The sequence below is a fragment of the Helianthus annuus genome, chromosome 17 (genome assembly GCF_002127325.2).
Source record: "Helianthus annuus cultivar XRQ/B chromosome 17, HanXRQr2.0-SUNRISE, whole genome shotgun sequence".
NCBI lineage: Eukaryota > Viridiplantae > Streptophyta > Magnoliopsida > Asterales > Asteraceae > Helianthus > Helianthus annuus.
In genome coordinates this window covers 81,960,665-81,978,131 of record NC_035449.2, presented here as the reverse complement: position 1 = coordinate 81,978,131, position 17,467 = coordinate 81,960,665, and the positions used below count along the sequence as shown (strand labels likewise).

At 42.3% G+C, this 17,467-nt stretch overlaps 1 protein-coding gene across 1 annotated transcript; it reads right to left on the bottom strand.

Annotated features, from left to right (window-relative positions):
- Positions 1–504: 504 nt before the first annotated feature.
- LOC110921888 (fasciclin-like arabinogalactan protein 21) lies at positions 505–1,745 on the bottom strand. Its single transcript, XM_022166213.1, has one exon. The coding sequence runs from the start codon at positions 1,640–1,642 to the stop codon at positions 632–634; it is 1,011 nt and encodes a 336-aa protein (XP_022021905.1). The 5' UTR covers positions 1,643–1,745; the 3' UTR covers positions 505–631.
- Positions 1,746–17,467: the final 15,722 nt, after the last annotated feature.

Sequence of the window (17,467 nt, the reverse complement as noted above, 5' to 3'; positions counted from 1 at the left end):
GAGTGTGTTGGTAAAAAATCTAATTATTTAAAAAAAATATATGTAGATATCGTAACGGTGTATATGAATATTGCTACCAATCAGTGGCGGACCCAGGATTTTTTTTCAGTAGAGTCCATTTTTTTCGGTGTTCAGAATTTTCATAACAAAACGTTAAAATTTTCGGGTCGGTCCTCGTTCGGGTCAGGTCAAAGCGAGGTTTGAATTAGATTTTAAAAAAATATACAGAAAAAAATCGCTATACATGAATTGAACCCATGAATCCTTGTTGGTAAAAAGGGTGGTTTACCACTACAATAGCTTTCCTTTTCTTTCTATGTTGTCCGTCTAATTATATTTGTGGGGTTCTTATAAAATTTAATATACTAAATCTACTAATTTTTTAAAAAATATTAGGGTCCATGAACCCCGACCCGCTCTATGTGGGTCTGCACATTGAACCTCTTTCTTTTTTTATAAGAGATGTTAAACTGAATTTTTAAAATTGATCATAAGACCCATCACTAATCATAAAGAAGCCATTTCCAGTTTTCACCATAAAAAATTATGAAAGTCCATACACATGCACTACATGAGCTAAACAAGCCCATAGATTTTTTAAAAGAAAGAGAAAATAGAACATCCGCCATTTTTATCGAGACATGCTTGAAAGCTCATCCATACTCAAAGCCCTAGCAATCCCATGAACTACCAAATTCTTCGACACGAACAAATCCGGTGCAGTAATCGACACTCCATCGATCATCACCACCTTCGAATTTTCACCAACACCCACATGTTTTCCAGTAACCAGCGTCGACAATTTCGCACCCGGTGGCAACCCCTCCAACTCTTTAAAACCATATCTCTGCGTAACAATATGAAACCTCATAAACATATCCAACAAAGGCGAAGACATCACCCTCAACGCCACATTCCGCGTTACAAAAACCGTAACCGATTTCAAATCAGGAAAATCTTTAAAAATCCCATCTGTCACAGACTTCAACCCGATGGCAAACGCCATGAATCCAGACGAACCAAGAAACTTAATCATCCTCCCCCATTCATCTTTATTCTTCACAAACCCACCAATATCATCCGCTTCACAAAATGGTAAAACAATACTTTCTTGATGATGATCAAAGGTAGCAAAAGAACCCGCTACACCATGAATGGTCACGTGCCCTTGAAGAAACAAATCCGGGTGAGTGATCAACACATTGTTGATTTCAAGAACACGCTTTTTGTAATCAATCTTTGTGATTGAAACAGTGTGGTGTGGGATCAATGTAGGTATGCAGGTTTTCAAGGGTTTCTTGAACAAATCTTGGAGGGTTAGTTTTGTGGGTGAAGTGTGGTATGCAAGGAGGTGTTTGATCATGTATGGAGGGATGGAGAGGTTGGAGATAGCGGCATCGGGTACGGCAAAGATGGTTAACGATGAGTCGGTGTTTGAGAGGAAGAGTTCCGGGGAGATGTGGAGGAAGTTGGATATGAAGTTGAAGCCGTTTGATCGGAGAAGTTTGGAAGCGTTGGAAGTGTAGTTGGGTAGTGATGGGTTGTTTGGGCGGTTGTTGTGGTGGTTGTGGTGGCGGAGGGTGGTGGTGATTATGACGGCGAGAAGCATGGAGGCGGAGGTGAAGAAGATTCCTTTACCCATTTGTGTTGATGTGAATGGAGAATTAGAGAGTGAAGGAGGTTAGGCGGGAATTAGGTTAGATATAGGTTTTGGATTTAAGTATTTTATTGTTGTAAAAGACCCAAGAGTTTGGGTTATTGTGAAGGGTTAATTCTATAATTGGTTGATTTAAAAGAGTAAGATGCTAAAATCGTATCTAAATAAGATTTCTTTATGACTATACCTCTGATGTTTTATTTTGTTTTCATTTTCATTAAAATCACTATTTTCATTAAAATCAAAAACTCAGTTAAAATGTATCGTTAACTTAAGGACGATTTGGCCGATTTCCTCAACTCGAAGAAGATTTTGGCAATTTACACCATTAGTTTTTTGTTTTTATTTTCTTATTTATAATTAAAAAACAATAAAAATAATTATAAATATAATACATATACTCACATTTATATCTATATACGTATATACCAACTTATTTTTTTAAACTTTTTTACCTTTAAATAAAATAATAATAATAAATTAATTATGTATGGTACGAAGAGAAAGACGGGTGGTATTGATGTTTGGTACGATGGGTCGACGAGAGGTGATGAGGTACAAGTGCCGAGATAGAGATAGACAGGGTGTTTGTGGCGGCGGTGGCGGTGACGTTGGTGATGGAGATTGTGGAGGTGTATTTGTGGAAGAGAGAATGATAGAAAAGAGTAAGTTTATATGTTGTGTGTATATATAAAATTAGAGTTAGTTACTGTTTTCGTCCATGTGGTTTGTGATGTCCTCTAAATTATACATATTTTTATATAATTATTCCTACACTTTTGAGTAACTTTAGGGTTTTCCACATTAAATTATACCCGTATGTAATTCATATTTGAAAGTTGGTAATTTTAAGTGGAAAAGAGCTAAAACGGTGTATTTTATGTCAAAAGAAATAATACTAAACTTATAAATATTATATTGATTGATTAATTATTAATATCATATTTAATTTTTCACAAATATTGTTAGAATTAATTAACAAAATAAATATGCCATTAATTGATTTTTCTTTTAATCGTAGGTTTTGTACAAAACAAAGATGGCATCATTTATGTTTGTTAAATGGAGGGACTCATGGAAAAATTATTTAAAGAGTAAACTTCCGTTTTGCTCCCTATGGTTTGGTCACTTTAACGGTTTTGCTCTAAACTTTTAAAAATAGCCATTTTACTCCCTGATGTTTCAGTTTTTTTGCTAGTTTGCTCCCCGCCTCTAACTCCATCCAAATTGTTTGTTTTTCCATTTTGCTCCCCGCAGGGAGCAAACTGGCAACAAAACCAAAACATCATGAAGTAAAATGGCTATTTTTAAAAGTTTGGGGCAAAACCGTTAAAATGACCAAACCACATGGAGCAAAACGAAAGTTTACTCTTATTTAAATATTGTGTTGGTCAATATCCTACATATACAAAAAGGACTTCAGGGAATAGTGCGAGTCAGTTTGCCTGACACTTCCCTATTGGACCATCCTTTTTTAATTTTATTTTATTTCCAGTTTAAATATACGATTTCGTCCTTTATTTAAAAATACGTTTTTGTCCCTAATTCAAAATAAAATTATATTTTTGCCCTGGCTAAAAATTTACGCTTTTATCCTCAGTTCAAAAACCCATTTCTAATTCTACTCCCAGTTTAAATTTACGGTTTTGCCCTTCGTCTAAAATTACGCTTTTGTTCCCCTTCAAAATAAAAAAAAATGTTTTCGCCCCTAGCTCGAATTTACGATTTTGCTCTCAACTCAAAATTACGTTTTTGCCCACAGTTCAAAATAAAATTATGTTTTCCCCTATAGCTCAAAATTATGATTTTGCCCTCAGTTTAAAATTATGATTTCGCCCCCAGTTCAAAATATTTTTACAATTTTGCCCTCTGTTCAAAATTATGATTTTGCTCCCATTTCAGAATTTACGATTTCTACCCCAGTTAAAAATTATGATCTTGCCATCGTTTTACTTTTTTTTTGTTTGCAAAACTATACTACTGTTTTATTTTGCTTGGTTGACTCAATGTAACTTTTTTTGTGTCAAACAGTTGTCTAACACTCGCTCATTGGTCCTGACAAATTGGTATTTTACCCCCAGCTCAAAATTACAGACCTGTTATTGTTTTAATTTCTTTTAGCAAAATTATGGTAGTCTTTTCGTTTAATTGTTTGTCTCCGTGTATTTTTTTTTAGATCGTGTGACAAGTAGTATGTACAAGTAACCTAAGTACATGCATACGTGTTATAATACTAAGAAATATTTGATTTAACGCCGTGCAACGCGGGCGGGCATAGGTGTAATTTGTATTCGTTCAGGCATGTCTGGTACATGCTCATTTGTCCTGAAAAATTTCAATTTTGCTTCCAATTTAAAATTATAGTCTTTCTATCGTTTTATTATTTTTTAGTAAAAGTATGGTAGTGTTTTTGTTTAAATTTGTTGACTCGATGTAATTTTTTTTGAGATCGTGTTATGAGTGGTATGTACAAGTAACCGAAACACAGACATATATGTTATGAGAGAGAAATACTCGGATTATTGCCCCGCAACACGGGCGGGGCAAAAGCCAAAAACTAGTTATATAACATCTACAGCCATAGACACAAGAGACGAGAATTATTGGGGAAAAGCATGGTAGCCCAGTAGAATTACAAGACTTTCACATGGTGGGCCTCCAAAATAGACTTCATCCATGCATAATTTCGAAAATCAGTAGGGTATTGGGCCGAAAAGGACAACCAGTCCAGCATGTTTGCATAAATCGAAATTTTGGGCCATGGAGTAATTATTAAAACATGATGTTTGATTATTATATTATCCCTAATATATACATCAGACAAGAGGCCGAAGCCCATTTTATTTGTTGGAAGGTGAATAATATGAAGCATAAGGCGGCCGGAGAGATGGATTTTTATTATTGACGAATATATATATCTTCAGAGGGCGAGTTCGATCAACATCCGCCGCAAGTGGACGTGAATTGAAGAGAAAATCAGACGGCAGCAAGAAAGCACGAGACGCTGTAGGGAGTTCGACGATCAGTTTGTCAAAAATCACTATTTCAGTCTATTAGTTTAAAAATTGCGATTTCAGTCCCTGTGGTTTCACTTACGTAACCAGTTTTTTAAAACCGGTTTCGGTTTTTAAACCGGTTGCAAAGATCAAAAACAGTAACCGGTCACAAACCGCCCCGTTCGGTTCAGTCCTAAAACTGGTTTTAAAAAACCGGTTTTGGTTTTTTTTTTTTTTTTTTCCGATTACGGTTATAAAACCGGTTTTTCTTTACACCTCTACGTCAACCCTTATATTTATGATACTTGATAAATTCGTATCTTACCATTATTTACATGTTTAGTCTCTTAAAATCTTTAATTTTTAAACCTTGCCCCATCTAACTTAAAGTATATTAGATCCATGTGTTATTAACCATCTCATGCATTTAACTTTGAAAATATAAATCCATGTGTTAATAACCATCTCATTAACATGTGATTACATATAAATCCATGTGTTATTAATGATTTAGAATATAATATATTCCTGAACATTTGAAACTTTACTAAAGTATTGATTCTTGTATATACCTTTTCAATATGATTTTCTAGATCATAATAAATTAGATTTTTGTTAGATGTTCATTCACGACACTCCATATAAACACAAATTGAGTAGGGAGCTGGGGATACCAACAAAGATGGTTTTAGTAAAGCAATAGAAAATCTTAATATGAATGCATATTGTACGTAGTTTTATAAAGGAGTCTTTTGCTTTATGAAAAAGGCAAATAAAAGCAAAGTACATCACCTAAATAGATCCAAGATTCCATATATTGTTCACATAAGCTTTCACAATCTGTGAGCCACGCGTATTTTTCATCACCAAAATCGAAGAGAGCCATTTTTTTATAGAAAAACAAGTGAGCCATTTAAAGTTGTAACAAAGTTTGATATAATTTTAATTTACCAAATCTCTTGAGCTATTATAAAAGGTTAATATAACTTTTAAATGAAACATTACAATAACTAATTAATGTTATTAATTCAAACATAGATAATTAACTGTTTACCTGTCACTATATTGTAATTGATTGATTTGGTTTTATTAAATTATTAAAAGTTATAAAAGAAGCATGTAAAAATATTTTATTATTGTTTGTAAAATGATATACACAAATAGTGAATACATCTAGATCAAATTTCTCTTTTTATGAAAGTAGAACAAGGTTGAAATTGCATCACATGATAGCGATGTAGGGTCAAAATTGACCACTAGTATCGTGGTAGTGTTGATTTTGTGGTAGAAATATGTGTAGGGTTTAGAATCTCATATTTAAACTTCATGGTTCTCACATGTGGTGAGGCCCATAAGGACGGGTTCGGATTCCTTATGTCCAATCTTCGGCCAGTATGTCGATATCTTCATTAAAGTATGTGTCCAATCTGCGAAGTGTGGGTTTAAATACTAGTTCCAAATAACAAATATTTGTGTGAATCACTAGCTAGTACGGTTATGAGTTTACGTGTTGACTGCTAAACTTATTTATTTTTATATGGTTTAGAAAAATACGGTATATGTCATAATTTTAACTGTATGGGCATTTTATGCCAACAAAAAGAAAAAACTAAATGATAAAACTAGTGGTGGATCTAAGACTTTCATTAGTGGTGTGTAAAATTGGTTAGGGTGGGGGTATGGTTAATCACTCTAGGGTGTTTGAGTGATTCTCTACTAATAATATAAAGCAATGTCAGCTCCTCCTTCACTCCCCATTTTGTACTCAAACACTAGGTATGATTCAAACACCCACTCAATTAAAAATTAAAAAACTTTGATTGGTTCTTCTCTCCTCTCTCTTTCCTCCATTTGTTCTTCACCACCTTCGGTGAGTATACACCGATTTCTCTCCCTCTCTTCTACCCAAACACCCTAACTCAAACACCACAGTGTGGTCACCGATTGGTGACTCCACACCCCGAGCTTGGTCCCCGCAACCAAACCGCCTGCCCTTAGGTGAAGTTAGAACATTGAAGAAACACTGAACTAATTATGAGGATGATTAGTTTGGTTTATGTTTCTATCATGATGGTTAATCTTCTAATGACTTTTCTGAGCTTCTTCTTGAACCACTAATCCTGCAAAACAGAACACCGTTACTCGTTAAGAGGGGAATGTGGGGGTTTCCCTCTTAACCGGGCTCCAGCGTGAGAATAAGCGACTGCTTTGGGAGGATAATTAAGTATTAAGAGTGAGAGTAGAGGGAATGGAGTATTTAACCTATGGAGTGAGGTCTCTATTTATAGCCGGAGAGGTGTAATAGGATATAGGCTGATGGGCCTTGGGCCGGTAATCGACAACATAATGGATATGCTCTTTGTCTCACTGGTGTCGACCGTTAGTGGCTTCTAGAAGTTCTCCGGCGCTGGCGCGCCCTGATTGGAGCCACGTGTCATTGTTGTCGGCCCTGTCGTCCTTCTGCCATCAGCAGACAAGTGGAGATCGTGGGACAAATGTCTCCGTCCTCTGATTGGTGCCACGTAGGCGTCCTTAAGTACTTCTCGTTCTCTGTACGTCAGACGATCGTGGCGCACGATTGAACAGAGCCTGCTGGATGTTCATTGGCTCCTTTTCTCTGCCACTTGTACCCTTTGTACCTTCCTACCCTGGTCTCGCTCCGCAACCTTTCTGTGAGTTGCGCGGGCTTACAGGTAATGAAGGTTCTTATCAAATTGCTAAGTATCGTGATTGTTCTCTTCTGATTGGGCCTCGCGCCTCTTCGTGGGATGTGGCGGTAATCGCGCATTGCCTTAACAAGAGAAAATGTTGACTAAGGAGTATGGCCCTTTGCGCAGCCTTGACGAAGGTTTTCGCGGCTTTTTTGGGGCCATACCCCTTCAAGTCCCCCCAGTCCAGTGCTGCACCATGCGTAGGGCAAGTGGTTGGAGCTCTGGACTTAGAAAAAGAAAAGTATAGAGGTTGCTTGTTTTGACCTTGCAGACGCCCGCGTATAGGAGTTGACGATTATTACGGCGCGACTACATTATCTGTTAGGTGATTGTTGCCCATTGAGGAAGCTATAGCGCGAGTATCTTGTGTACAAGGTAAATTGCGCGCTTCTAGGTAACTTCTTTGTATAAAATTTCAGTGAACTATTGAAGCTATCAGTGTGATTGATCAGACAAGGGCGCAGCAGTTGACTGGACATCTAGGGGTTAAGTGTTGGGAGATTTGGGCGGGAAATTCCTCGAAATTTGAATTCTGAGGGTTTGGTGAGATAAGTCTCTGATTGTGACGCTTAAGTTGACTCCTGGCACGGATGTCATCACGCCGTCTGTGACGGTTCCACTTTTCGTCAGGAGAGTGAGGCCCACGCGCGCGTGGTAACCGTCACCCCTGCTTTTACGCGTTACGTGGCATCCTCTGGTTGGCCAAGTGAACGGCGCATGCGGCACGTTTACCCATCGCATTAAATGCGATGGGTATATATACTCGATGAGGTGAGAAGGGTTCACTTTCCTTATGCCCTTTGCACTCACTTCTCTCTAATCTTCTTCATCGACTCTTCAAATCTTCAAACCTTTTTAGCAGTTCTTCAAGTTCTTCATATCTAAGCTTCCTGCATATTCAACAATCTCTTCAAGAACACCGATGGCAGAAGAACATGTTGAAGATAATCCCGGAGAGGAGGGGCCTGTCCCGGTTCTCCGGTGGGATTTAGGTTTGTTTGAGCAAATCGTCAGGAGTTTCCGGTTCCACCGGAATGGGATGCAAGGTATCCGGCCCAGAATCAAACAGCCGCCGACGCGCCGCCGGGTTATATTACATTATTTGAAGATTTCTTCTTTCAGGGGAATTTCCGGCTGCCGGCGACGAACTTCATGGGAAACATTCTGCATTTCTACAACTTTCATATTTCACAGATGAGCTCTCCCGGGATGGTTAGGGTTCGACATTTTGAGTTCCTATGTCGAGCCCATGGCATTGAGCCTACTGTTGAGAAGTTCCGGGCATTTTATCAGCTCCAACGGACTATGGGTTTTTTTCTTTTGCCAGCCGTGGAGCTGCGAAGAAGATCTTGCTGAACCCACCGAAGAGTTTCCATGATTGGAAACCTAAATTTTTCTTCATTCGCGAGGAGGTGCTCCCGATCGTCATGCCTTTCCGGGACTAGAGTGAGCCGGTGTTGAAAGAAGATCTTCCAATTCCCAAACATGAAAGGTGGTATCAGCAACTAAATCCAACCCCTAACCGGGTATTTGGAGAAAATGTCCTAGTTACGGCGCGCATGAGTGACCGATGGTCGCCTGATAGCGAGGAAGTTCCTGTCTTGAAGATTGGTGATCAAGGTCAGTGATTTCCTTAATTTCCCTGATTTCATGCTTCATGCTTTATTTTACTCATACGATTTGATGTGTAGAGGCGCACTTGTATCAAGCTGCTTTCGCTACGTTCGGTGGGTCCATGGGCGTGCGCCCACTCCGGGATGGGGAGGAATACTGGTATGAGCAGATAAGGAGCAATTTCATGTACCCAGCTGCTGATGCCTTCGCCGAGCCGCCGACTGCAACTGAAGGTGCGCATATACCTAACCCTCGACCCTTGCGCTCCGTGACTTCTGCTGGGAAAGAGGTTGTCTATCTTTCCAGCGAGGAGTCCGTGGGATCATCAAATGGAGAGTTAAGTCCATGGTCTCAAATCTTTGCAGGTGTGCTGCGCGATTTGGGGATAGACCCTGAAGAGAAAAAGAAGAAGCCTGGGAAAAAGAAGAAGGTTATCGCGCTAGATCCTGAGGTGATCAGCAAGGGAGTTGAGAGTAGTCGCGCAACCGCTCCTGCTGCTGACAAAGGTACTTTCCGCCTTCGTCAAAGTAACCTGGAAGACTATGTTATTATCAGTGATTCACTCGAGGGTTTATCGCGTATAGGAGAGAATAGAACCGGAGCAGGAGGCTCCAAGAGTTCAGGGAGCGCGGGCTCCCGCAACCCGGATGCTGGGGCTACCCCATCGTCTGTCGCGCAGGAGGGGGATGATGAAGAAGAAGAAGCACCAGAAGAGCCTGCGGTGCAGTTGATAAGGAAAAGGAGCCGGGAGGCCGCGCTTGGGGCCACTCTATTGCCGAAAACGGGCGAGGCTCCTTTGATTGGGAAGAAGAGCAACTTGCGCTCACTCTACAGATTCTCCCCTGGTTAGTGTTTTGTTTACTTGTACTTGTAATATTCTCCTTTCTAATACTCCATCCTTGCAGAGGCTGAAAAGAAGAAAACCGAGAAAGGCGTGACCATCACAGAGCCCTTGGAGACGGCCCAGAAAAGGCCCCGACCTACCAAGGTCACTATCAAGCCCTATACTTCTTCACAGTTAGTTGACAAGGAGAAACAGAAGGGGCCTGAGAAGCCTGTACGGGGAAAAGAGGTTGCGAGAGAGAGTTGTTGACAAAGAGAAAATTGTTGAGAAGCCTCCTACTAGGCCGACGGGCCTGAGGTCACTGCCCCCATTACCACTGATTCGGCGCAGGGGTCGGGGCCCACTCCTGTCACTGAGCATGAGCTGCCCATTACTGAGAAGGAGAAAACTGTGACACTTCGGATTTTCCCGGGAAACCTTTTAATGTAACTTACGTGTATATATGTTATTAAATGAAAATTTGGAGCTATTCGTTGTTGCATGCTATGTGTATTTATGTATACGGGTAATATATATATATATGTGTGTAATACTAGTGAGCCGGACCCGACTCGAGACCCGGAGTGGTCTCGAGTGAGCAGTATTGGGCCGGTTTGGACCTTGCAACACTCCTTAGCCCACCCTCTTATAACCGACACACACACACACCCTAACCTACTTGTGACACTATATAAACCAACCCTCCCATCCCTTAACCATTTTTACAACACTCCTCTCACAACACTCTCATACTCTCATCTCATCTCTCTCACTAAAAACCCTAAGAATTCTAGCAACCAAGATCACTTCCTCACCATCTCATCTCTCTCGGGTCAAACCATAGCATCAAGGCTCGCGGATTCAAGCTCAGGATCATCTTTCGGAGCTTAGTTTATCGAATTCTTGGACCACTACTTCCAACCGGTTAGCATGAATATTTCTACAAGTTGTTTTGCTTTGCTTGTTACTAAATGATGCTTGTAGCCTCTTGTTATGTTATCCGATTGATGCATTTAGGACCTAAAGATCATAATCATGTATGTGTTGTTTGCTATGATTATCCGGTTAGATATTGGAGTTTGATTTAAATCGTTGCTAGTTGTAAGGTTATGTTTCGGTTTATGTTGTTGGTATGTGTTGTATATGATAATGGTTATGAAATCCTTGTTCATGCTTGAACGGTTTGTTATCAGTTAGTAATGAGGATCTGGTTAGGGTGTCGAATGAATAATTTAGGATGGTTGATGATTGTGGTGATGAATATTGTTTGATTATTGTTCGTGTAAATGATGAACAGTTTGAAGATGGTTTGTATATTCAAAAATATGTGTGTTTGATCCATTTTAGACAAGGGTTAGACAAGAAAACATGTTTTAGTGGCATAGTACAATCTGATTTCATGAAATTGCAATTCTATTGGCCAGTACTGTTTGCAGGTTCTAGAAACTGATTCATGTGCACGTAATCACGGTTGCGAGTCGCAACCTTTGGTTGCTACTCGAGACCACATAAAGTCTTGTCGAGATCTCCCGGTTGCGAGTCGCAACCAACGCGTATCGAATCCGGTTGCGAGTCGTAACCACTGCTACTGAGTCGGAACTGCTGGTTGCGAGTCGTAAACTCTGGTTGCAACTCGTAATCAAAACGTGACGGACCGAGACCTCGGTTGCGAGTCGCAACCTCGGTTGCGAGTCACTCTTGTCTCGACTGGACAGTTTTAGGGTTATTGGGCTTTTGACTGTTGGGCTTTCTGTTGACTGGACTGCATGTTTGTTACTGCTGATTATATGTTTAGGGCTGACCCAATAACCCAACTGTTTGTGTATTCGCATGTTATACGTGTTTGCTATATGTATTGCCATACGTGTTCGATATGTGTTTACTTGTACCCGACTTGACCCATACTTGGTAACCATGCTAGGACGTGGTGACCAACATACTTGACCGGGTAAAATATCTACCGAGCAACCCAAGGTGAGTTCACAACTTAAAAGCATGCGTCCCGGTGGTTTGGGACACGAGACTAAAACAACCCTATCCCCTTGTAAAGGGGATACCATTTACATTCCTTCCCTAGTTACTGGGAACAAACTTACTTTACCTTCCCTTGTGTTGGGAAACCTTTTAGTTAATTACTGTTTATACGAAATGCAACCAAACGGCACTAAACGCAACTCTATCACTCAAGTCCCTACTACATAATACCGATTAGTCGCCGGGGCCAGGCGAACGGGTTATTAGTTGATAGCGCTATTTAGGTTTTACCAACCTCACACCGTGCCATGGTATGGGATCGGTCGTGAACTAATGTACTCAGGCATCCGTCAATGATGATAGAACATTGACATCGGGGCATCCTGCGGAAACGCAAACGGTTACCTAGTGTTCGGTATTGGAAAAAAAACAGTTTAGTCGCTAACTCTTGGGGTAGCTCCCCATGGCATGTATAAACGGATAAATTAACTGGTGAAACAAGTTTTTGGTAATTAAAACTGGACAACTAGTGAACTCACTCAGCATTATTGTTGACCCCTTACTGCATGCTTTGCAGGTGGCCAGTGACTGGAGCAGCAGCTTGGGATGTGTAGTGGTCGTCTGCCCGTGTGTTGGGCATTTATCATGCTTACCTTATGAGCATTGTTTAAAACTGTTTATTTATGCTTCCGCTACTTATTACTGTTTGAACTTGAAACCTTAAACTCTGAACTTGATATTTGCTAATCTTATGGTTAGTAAGTATTACTTTTTGTTATCAATTTAATTAGTCAGTATAATTGGTGGCTGGATCCTGGTCAGTCACGCCCTCGAAGCGGGGGTTATCCGCAGGTGGAATTTGGGGGTGTGACAGATTGGTATCAGAGCCATTGGTTATAGTGAACTTGGTTTTAAAAAGGGGAAAATCTTTTTGAGAAAAACCAGACTATAACCCGTGACTCGTGACGACACTACACTCCAAGTGCAAGGCTCGACTTATCCAACCTCATAGCTCGGACCCATATTTACTTGCTTATTTGTCTTATGCTTTCTGCTTTATTATACGTACTAGTTTGCCGAATTAGATAGATACGCCTCCCCTCTTCTATCTTATTCTCGCTATGTTACGACACCACACTCATACTATGTTTTCTGGTTATGAAGACAATGAGTGGACGCGGACGAGGGAACGTCAACATGACTCAGGCTCAGTTCACTAACCTGCTCAACACGGTGGCTGCAGCTTTCGCAGCTCACCCTATAGGTCAGCCTGTGCCTGTGCAACCACGTGTTTGTACCTTCAAGACCTTCATGGATTGCAAGCCTCTTCCATTCAGTGGCACTGAGGGTGCCATAGGTCTCCTGCACTGGATCGAGAAGGTCGAAGCTGTTTTCGCTGTCTGCGAGTGTCCCCCTGCTAATTGGGTGAAGTTTGCTACTGGTACTCTTGAGGGAAGCGCACTTTCATGGTGGAAGGCGCAAATTCAAATGCTTGGTTTGGAGACTGCAAACGCTACTGCATGGGAAGATTTCAAGGATATAATCAAGGAAGAGTACTGTCACAGGGATGACATTCACAAACTCGAGGACGAGTACTATGAACTCAAGATGGCTGGGTCAGAGATTGAGACCTACACCAAGCTGTCCAACGACTATGCTGCTCTTTGTCCGAACATGTCCCGACCCATGTACCGAAGGATCGAATTGTACATCAAGGGCTTAGTCCCAGAAATCCGGAGCCACGTAACCTCGGCCAACCTCACTGCCATACAGCCTGTGGTTCGTCTTGCCCACAAACTCACCAACCAGGCTGTGGAGGAGGGCAGGTTGCCCAAAAGGATCAGTGCTGCGGAAGGAACTTCCAGTGATGGTAAACGAAAGTGGGATGGAAATCAGGGCAAGGATGCTAACCCTACTCAAGCCCCAGCTCAGCAAAGGAAAACTGACAACAACAAAGGCACTCAGCAACAGGGTGGCTACCGGGGAAGCTACCCTAAGTGCAACAAGTGTAACAGGCACCACAATGGGGCATGTAACAAGGGTCAGTGTCAGCGATGCCACAAGATGGGGCACGAAGCCAAGGATTGTAGAAGTCAGTTCCCAGCAAGGCAGAATCAGCAACAACCCCAACAGCAACAGCAGCAGGGAAACAACCGGGCGTGTTTTAAATGCGGGGCAACAGGGCACATGCGAAAGGATTGCCCTGAACTGAATCAGAATCGCAACAACAATCAGGGAGCTGGGAACAATGAGCAAAACAACAATGCTGGGAATGCAAGGGGAAGAGCTTTCGTGATTGGAGCTGGTGAAGCAAGGAACGATCCCAACGTCGTGGCGGGTAAGTTCCTACTTGATGATCGTTATGTTTCTGTGTTATTTGATTCCGGTGCCGATGCCAGTTATGTATCCCTTCGCATTAGTAAGAAACTTAAGCACCTGCCTGCATTATTAAGTTCTAAGCACATCGTCGAGATAGCTAATGGTAAGCACATCGAGGCCACGCACGTGATCTACGATTGCACACTAGAATTGTCTGGTCACACTTTTAGTATCGATCTTTTCCCCGTCAAACTTGGAAGCTTCGACGTCGTCATTGGTATGGATTGGTTATCCAAACATCGCGCTGAGATCCTCTGTCAAGAGAAAGCAGTCCGTATACCTCGCCGTTCTGGTCAACCCCTCATCGTTCAAGGCAACAAAGGTGGAGAAGTCACAGGCATTATCTCGCTCCTGAAAGCCCAGAAGTGCTTACAGAAAGGGCACACCGCTATCCTAGCACTTGTCACCGACACCCACGAAAAGGAAAAGAGGATTGAAGATTTTCCTGTAGTACGTGACTATCCCGAGGTATTTCCTGAGGAACTACCTGGACTCCCTCCCCACCGTCAGGTCGAATTTCGAATCGAACTAGCTCCCGGAGCAGCACCCATAGCTCGTGCACCGTACCGTTTAGCTCCTGCAGAGCTGAAGGAACTCTCTACGCAACTACAAGAACTGTTGGATAAAGGATTTATCCGTCCTAGTTCATCACCCTGGGGAGCCCCAGTACTCTTTGTCAAGAAGAAGGATGGCACATTCCGAATGTGCATTGACTATCGTGAGTTGAACAAGGTTACCATCAAGAATCGTTACCCTCTCCCGCGCATCGACGATTTGTTTGATCAACTGCAAGGATCGAGTTACTATTCTAAGATTGACCTGCGATCAGGCTACCATCAGCTGAGAGTTCGTAATGAAGACATCTCCAAGACTGCATTCAGGACTCGTTATGGTCATTACGAGTTCCTCGTCATGCCTTTTGGAATGACCAACGCGCCGGCAGTGTTCATGGATCTTATGAACCGCGTATGTAAGCCTTACCTCGACAAATTCGTGATTGTGTTTATCGACGACATCCTGATTTATTCGAAAAGTCAAGAGGAGCATGAACAACACCTACGCCTTATTCTGGAACTCCTTCGCAACGAACAGCTGTACGCCAAATTCTCTAAATGTGACTTCTGGCTTCGAGAAGTCCATTTCCTCGGCCATGTAGTTAATAAGAACGGAATTCACGTCGACCCAGCTAAGATCGAATCGATAAAGAACTGGCCTACGCCTAAGACTCCCACTGAAGTTCGCCAATTCTTGGGTTTGGCAGGCTACTACCGCAGATTCATTCAGGGATTCTCAAAGATTGCACAACCCCTCACTATACTCACTCAGAAAGGCATCGCCTACAAGTGGAATGAAGCACAGGAATCTGCTTTTCAGAGGCTTAAGGATAACCTCTGTAGCGCTCCTATTCTCTCGTTGCCTGAAGGCACTGACGACTTTGTAGTTTACTGCGATGCGTCTATCCATGGGCTCGGTTGCGTGTTAATGCAACGCGAGAAAGTTATTGCCTACGCCTCTCGCCAACTTAAGACACATGAAAGGAACTATACGACGCATGACTTGGAACTGGGAGCAGTGGTTTTTGCTCTTAAGATATGGAGACATTACCTGTACGGTACCAAGTGCACTATTTACACCGATCACAGGAGTCTCGAGCATATCTTTAGGCAAAAGGAATTGAACATGCGACAACGTCGATGGGTCGAACTCTTGAATGACTACGAATGCGCCATCAAATACCATCCGGGCAAAGCCAATGTCGTGGCAGACGCCCTCAGCCGAAAGGACACTATACCAAAGCGCGTGCGAGCATTGCAACTTACCATCCAGTCTAACCTCCCTACCCAGATCCGAAATGCTCAAGCTGAAGCATTGAAACCGGAAAACATCAGGGCTGAATCTCTGCGAGGGTCGAGGCAGCGACTAGAACAGAAGGAAGATGGCGCTTACTATGTAACGGGGCGCATTTGGGTCCCTCTCTATGGAGATTTACGTGAACTCGTGATGGACGAAGCCCACAAGTCCCGCTACTCAGTACATCCTGGTTCGGACAAGATGTACCACGACTTGAAGACTACATATTGGTGGCCTGGCATGAAGGCCCACATAGCAACATACGTCAGCAAATGTTTGACTTGCGCAAGAGTCAAGACATAATACCAGAAGCCAGCGGGCCTACTTCAACAACCAGAAATCCCGAAATGGAAATGGGAGCAAATTTCCATGGATTTTGTTGCAGGGCTACCTAGGTCTCAACGCGGAAATGACACTATTTGGGTAATAGTAGACCGATTGACCAAGTCCGTGCACTTTCTGGCTATTAAGGAAACGGACAAGTTTTCTACCTTGGCGGAGATTTACTTAAAGGAAGTAGTTTCGAGGCACGGAGTGCCAACCTCAATTATTTCCGACCGAGACGCTCGTTTTACTTCGGAATTGTGGCAAGCTATGCACAAATCCTTTGGCTCACGTTTGGACATAAGCACCGCTTATCACCCGCAAACGGATGGACAGTCTGAACGCACCATCCAAACCCTAGAAGACATGCTTAGAGCGTGTGTGATCGATTTTGGCAAGAACTGGGAGAAGCATCTACCGCTAGTAGAGTTCTCCTACAACAACAGCTACCACACTAGTATTCAGGCAGCACCTTTTGAGGCATTGTACGGTCGTAAATGCCGGTCACCTCTTTGCTGGGCAGAAATCGGTGATAGTCAAATCACGGGCCCAGAGATGGTGGTAGATACAACGGAAAAGATTGCCCAGATCAGACAACGCATGGCGGCAGCTCGTGACCGTCAGAAGAGTTACGCTGATAAGCGTAGGAAACCATTGGAATTCCAGGTCGGTGACCGGGTTCTACTTAAAGTCTCACCCTGGAAGGGTGTGGTTCGCTTTGGTAAACGGGGCAAGCTTAATCCGCGTTATATCGGACCATTCGAAATTACCGAGAAGATAGGTAAGGTTGCTTATAGATTGAACCTACCTGAAGAACTGAGCGCGGTACACAACGTTTTTCACGTATCTAATCTGAAGAAGTGTCTATCAGATGAAACGCTCGTAATTCCTTTCAAGGAACTGACTATTGACGAACAGCTACACTTTACTGAGGAACCGATTGAAATCACTGATCGAGAGATCAAAACCCTCAAACGTAGTCAGATACCTCTTGTACGAGTCCGTTGGAACTCGCGACGTGGCCCAGAGTATACCTGGGAGCGGGAAGACCAGATGAAGCACAAGTATCCCCAGTTGTTCCCAAACGAAAACCCCAGCACTGAAGCTACAGCCGAATTTCGGGACGAAATTCCAAACT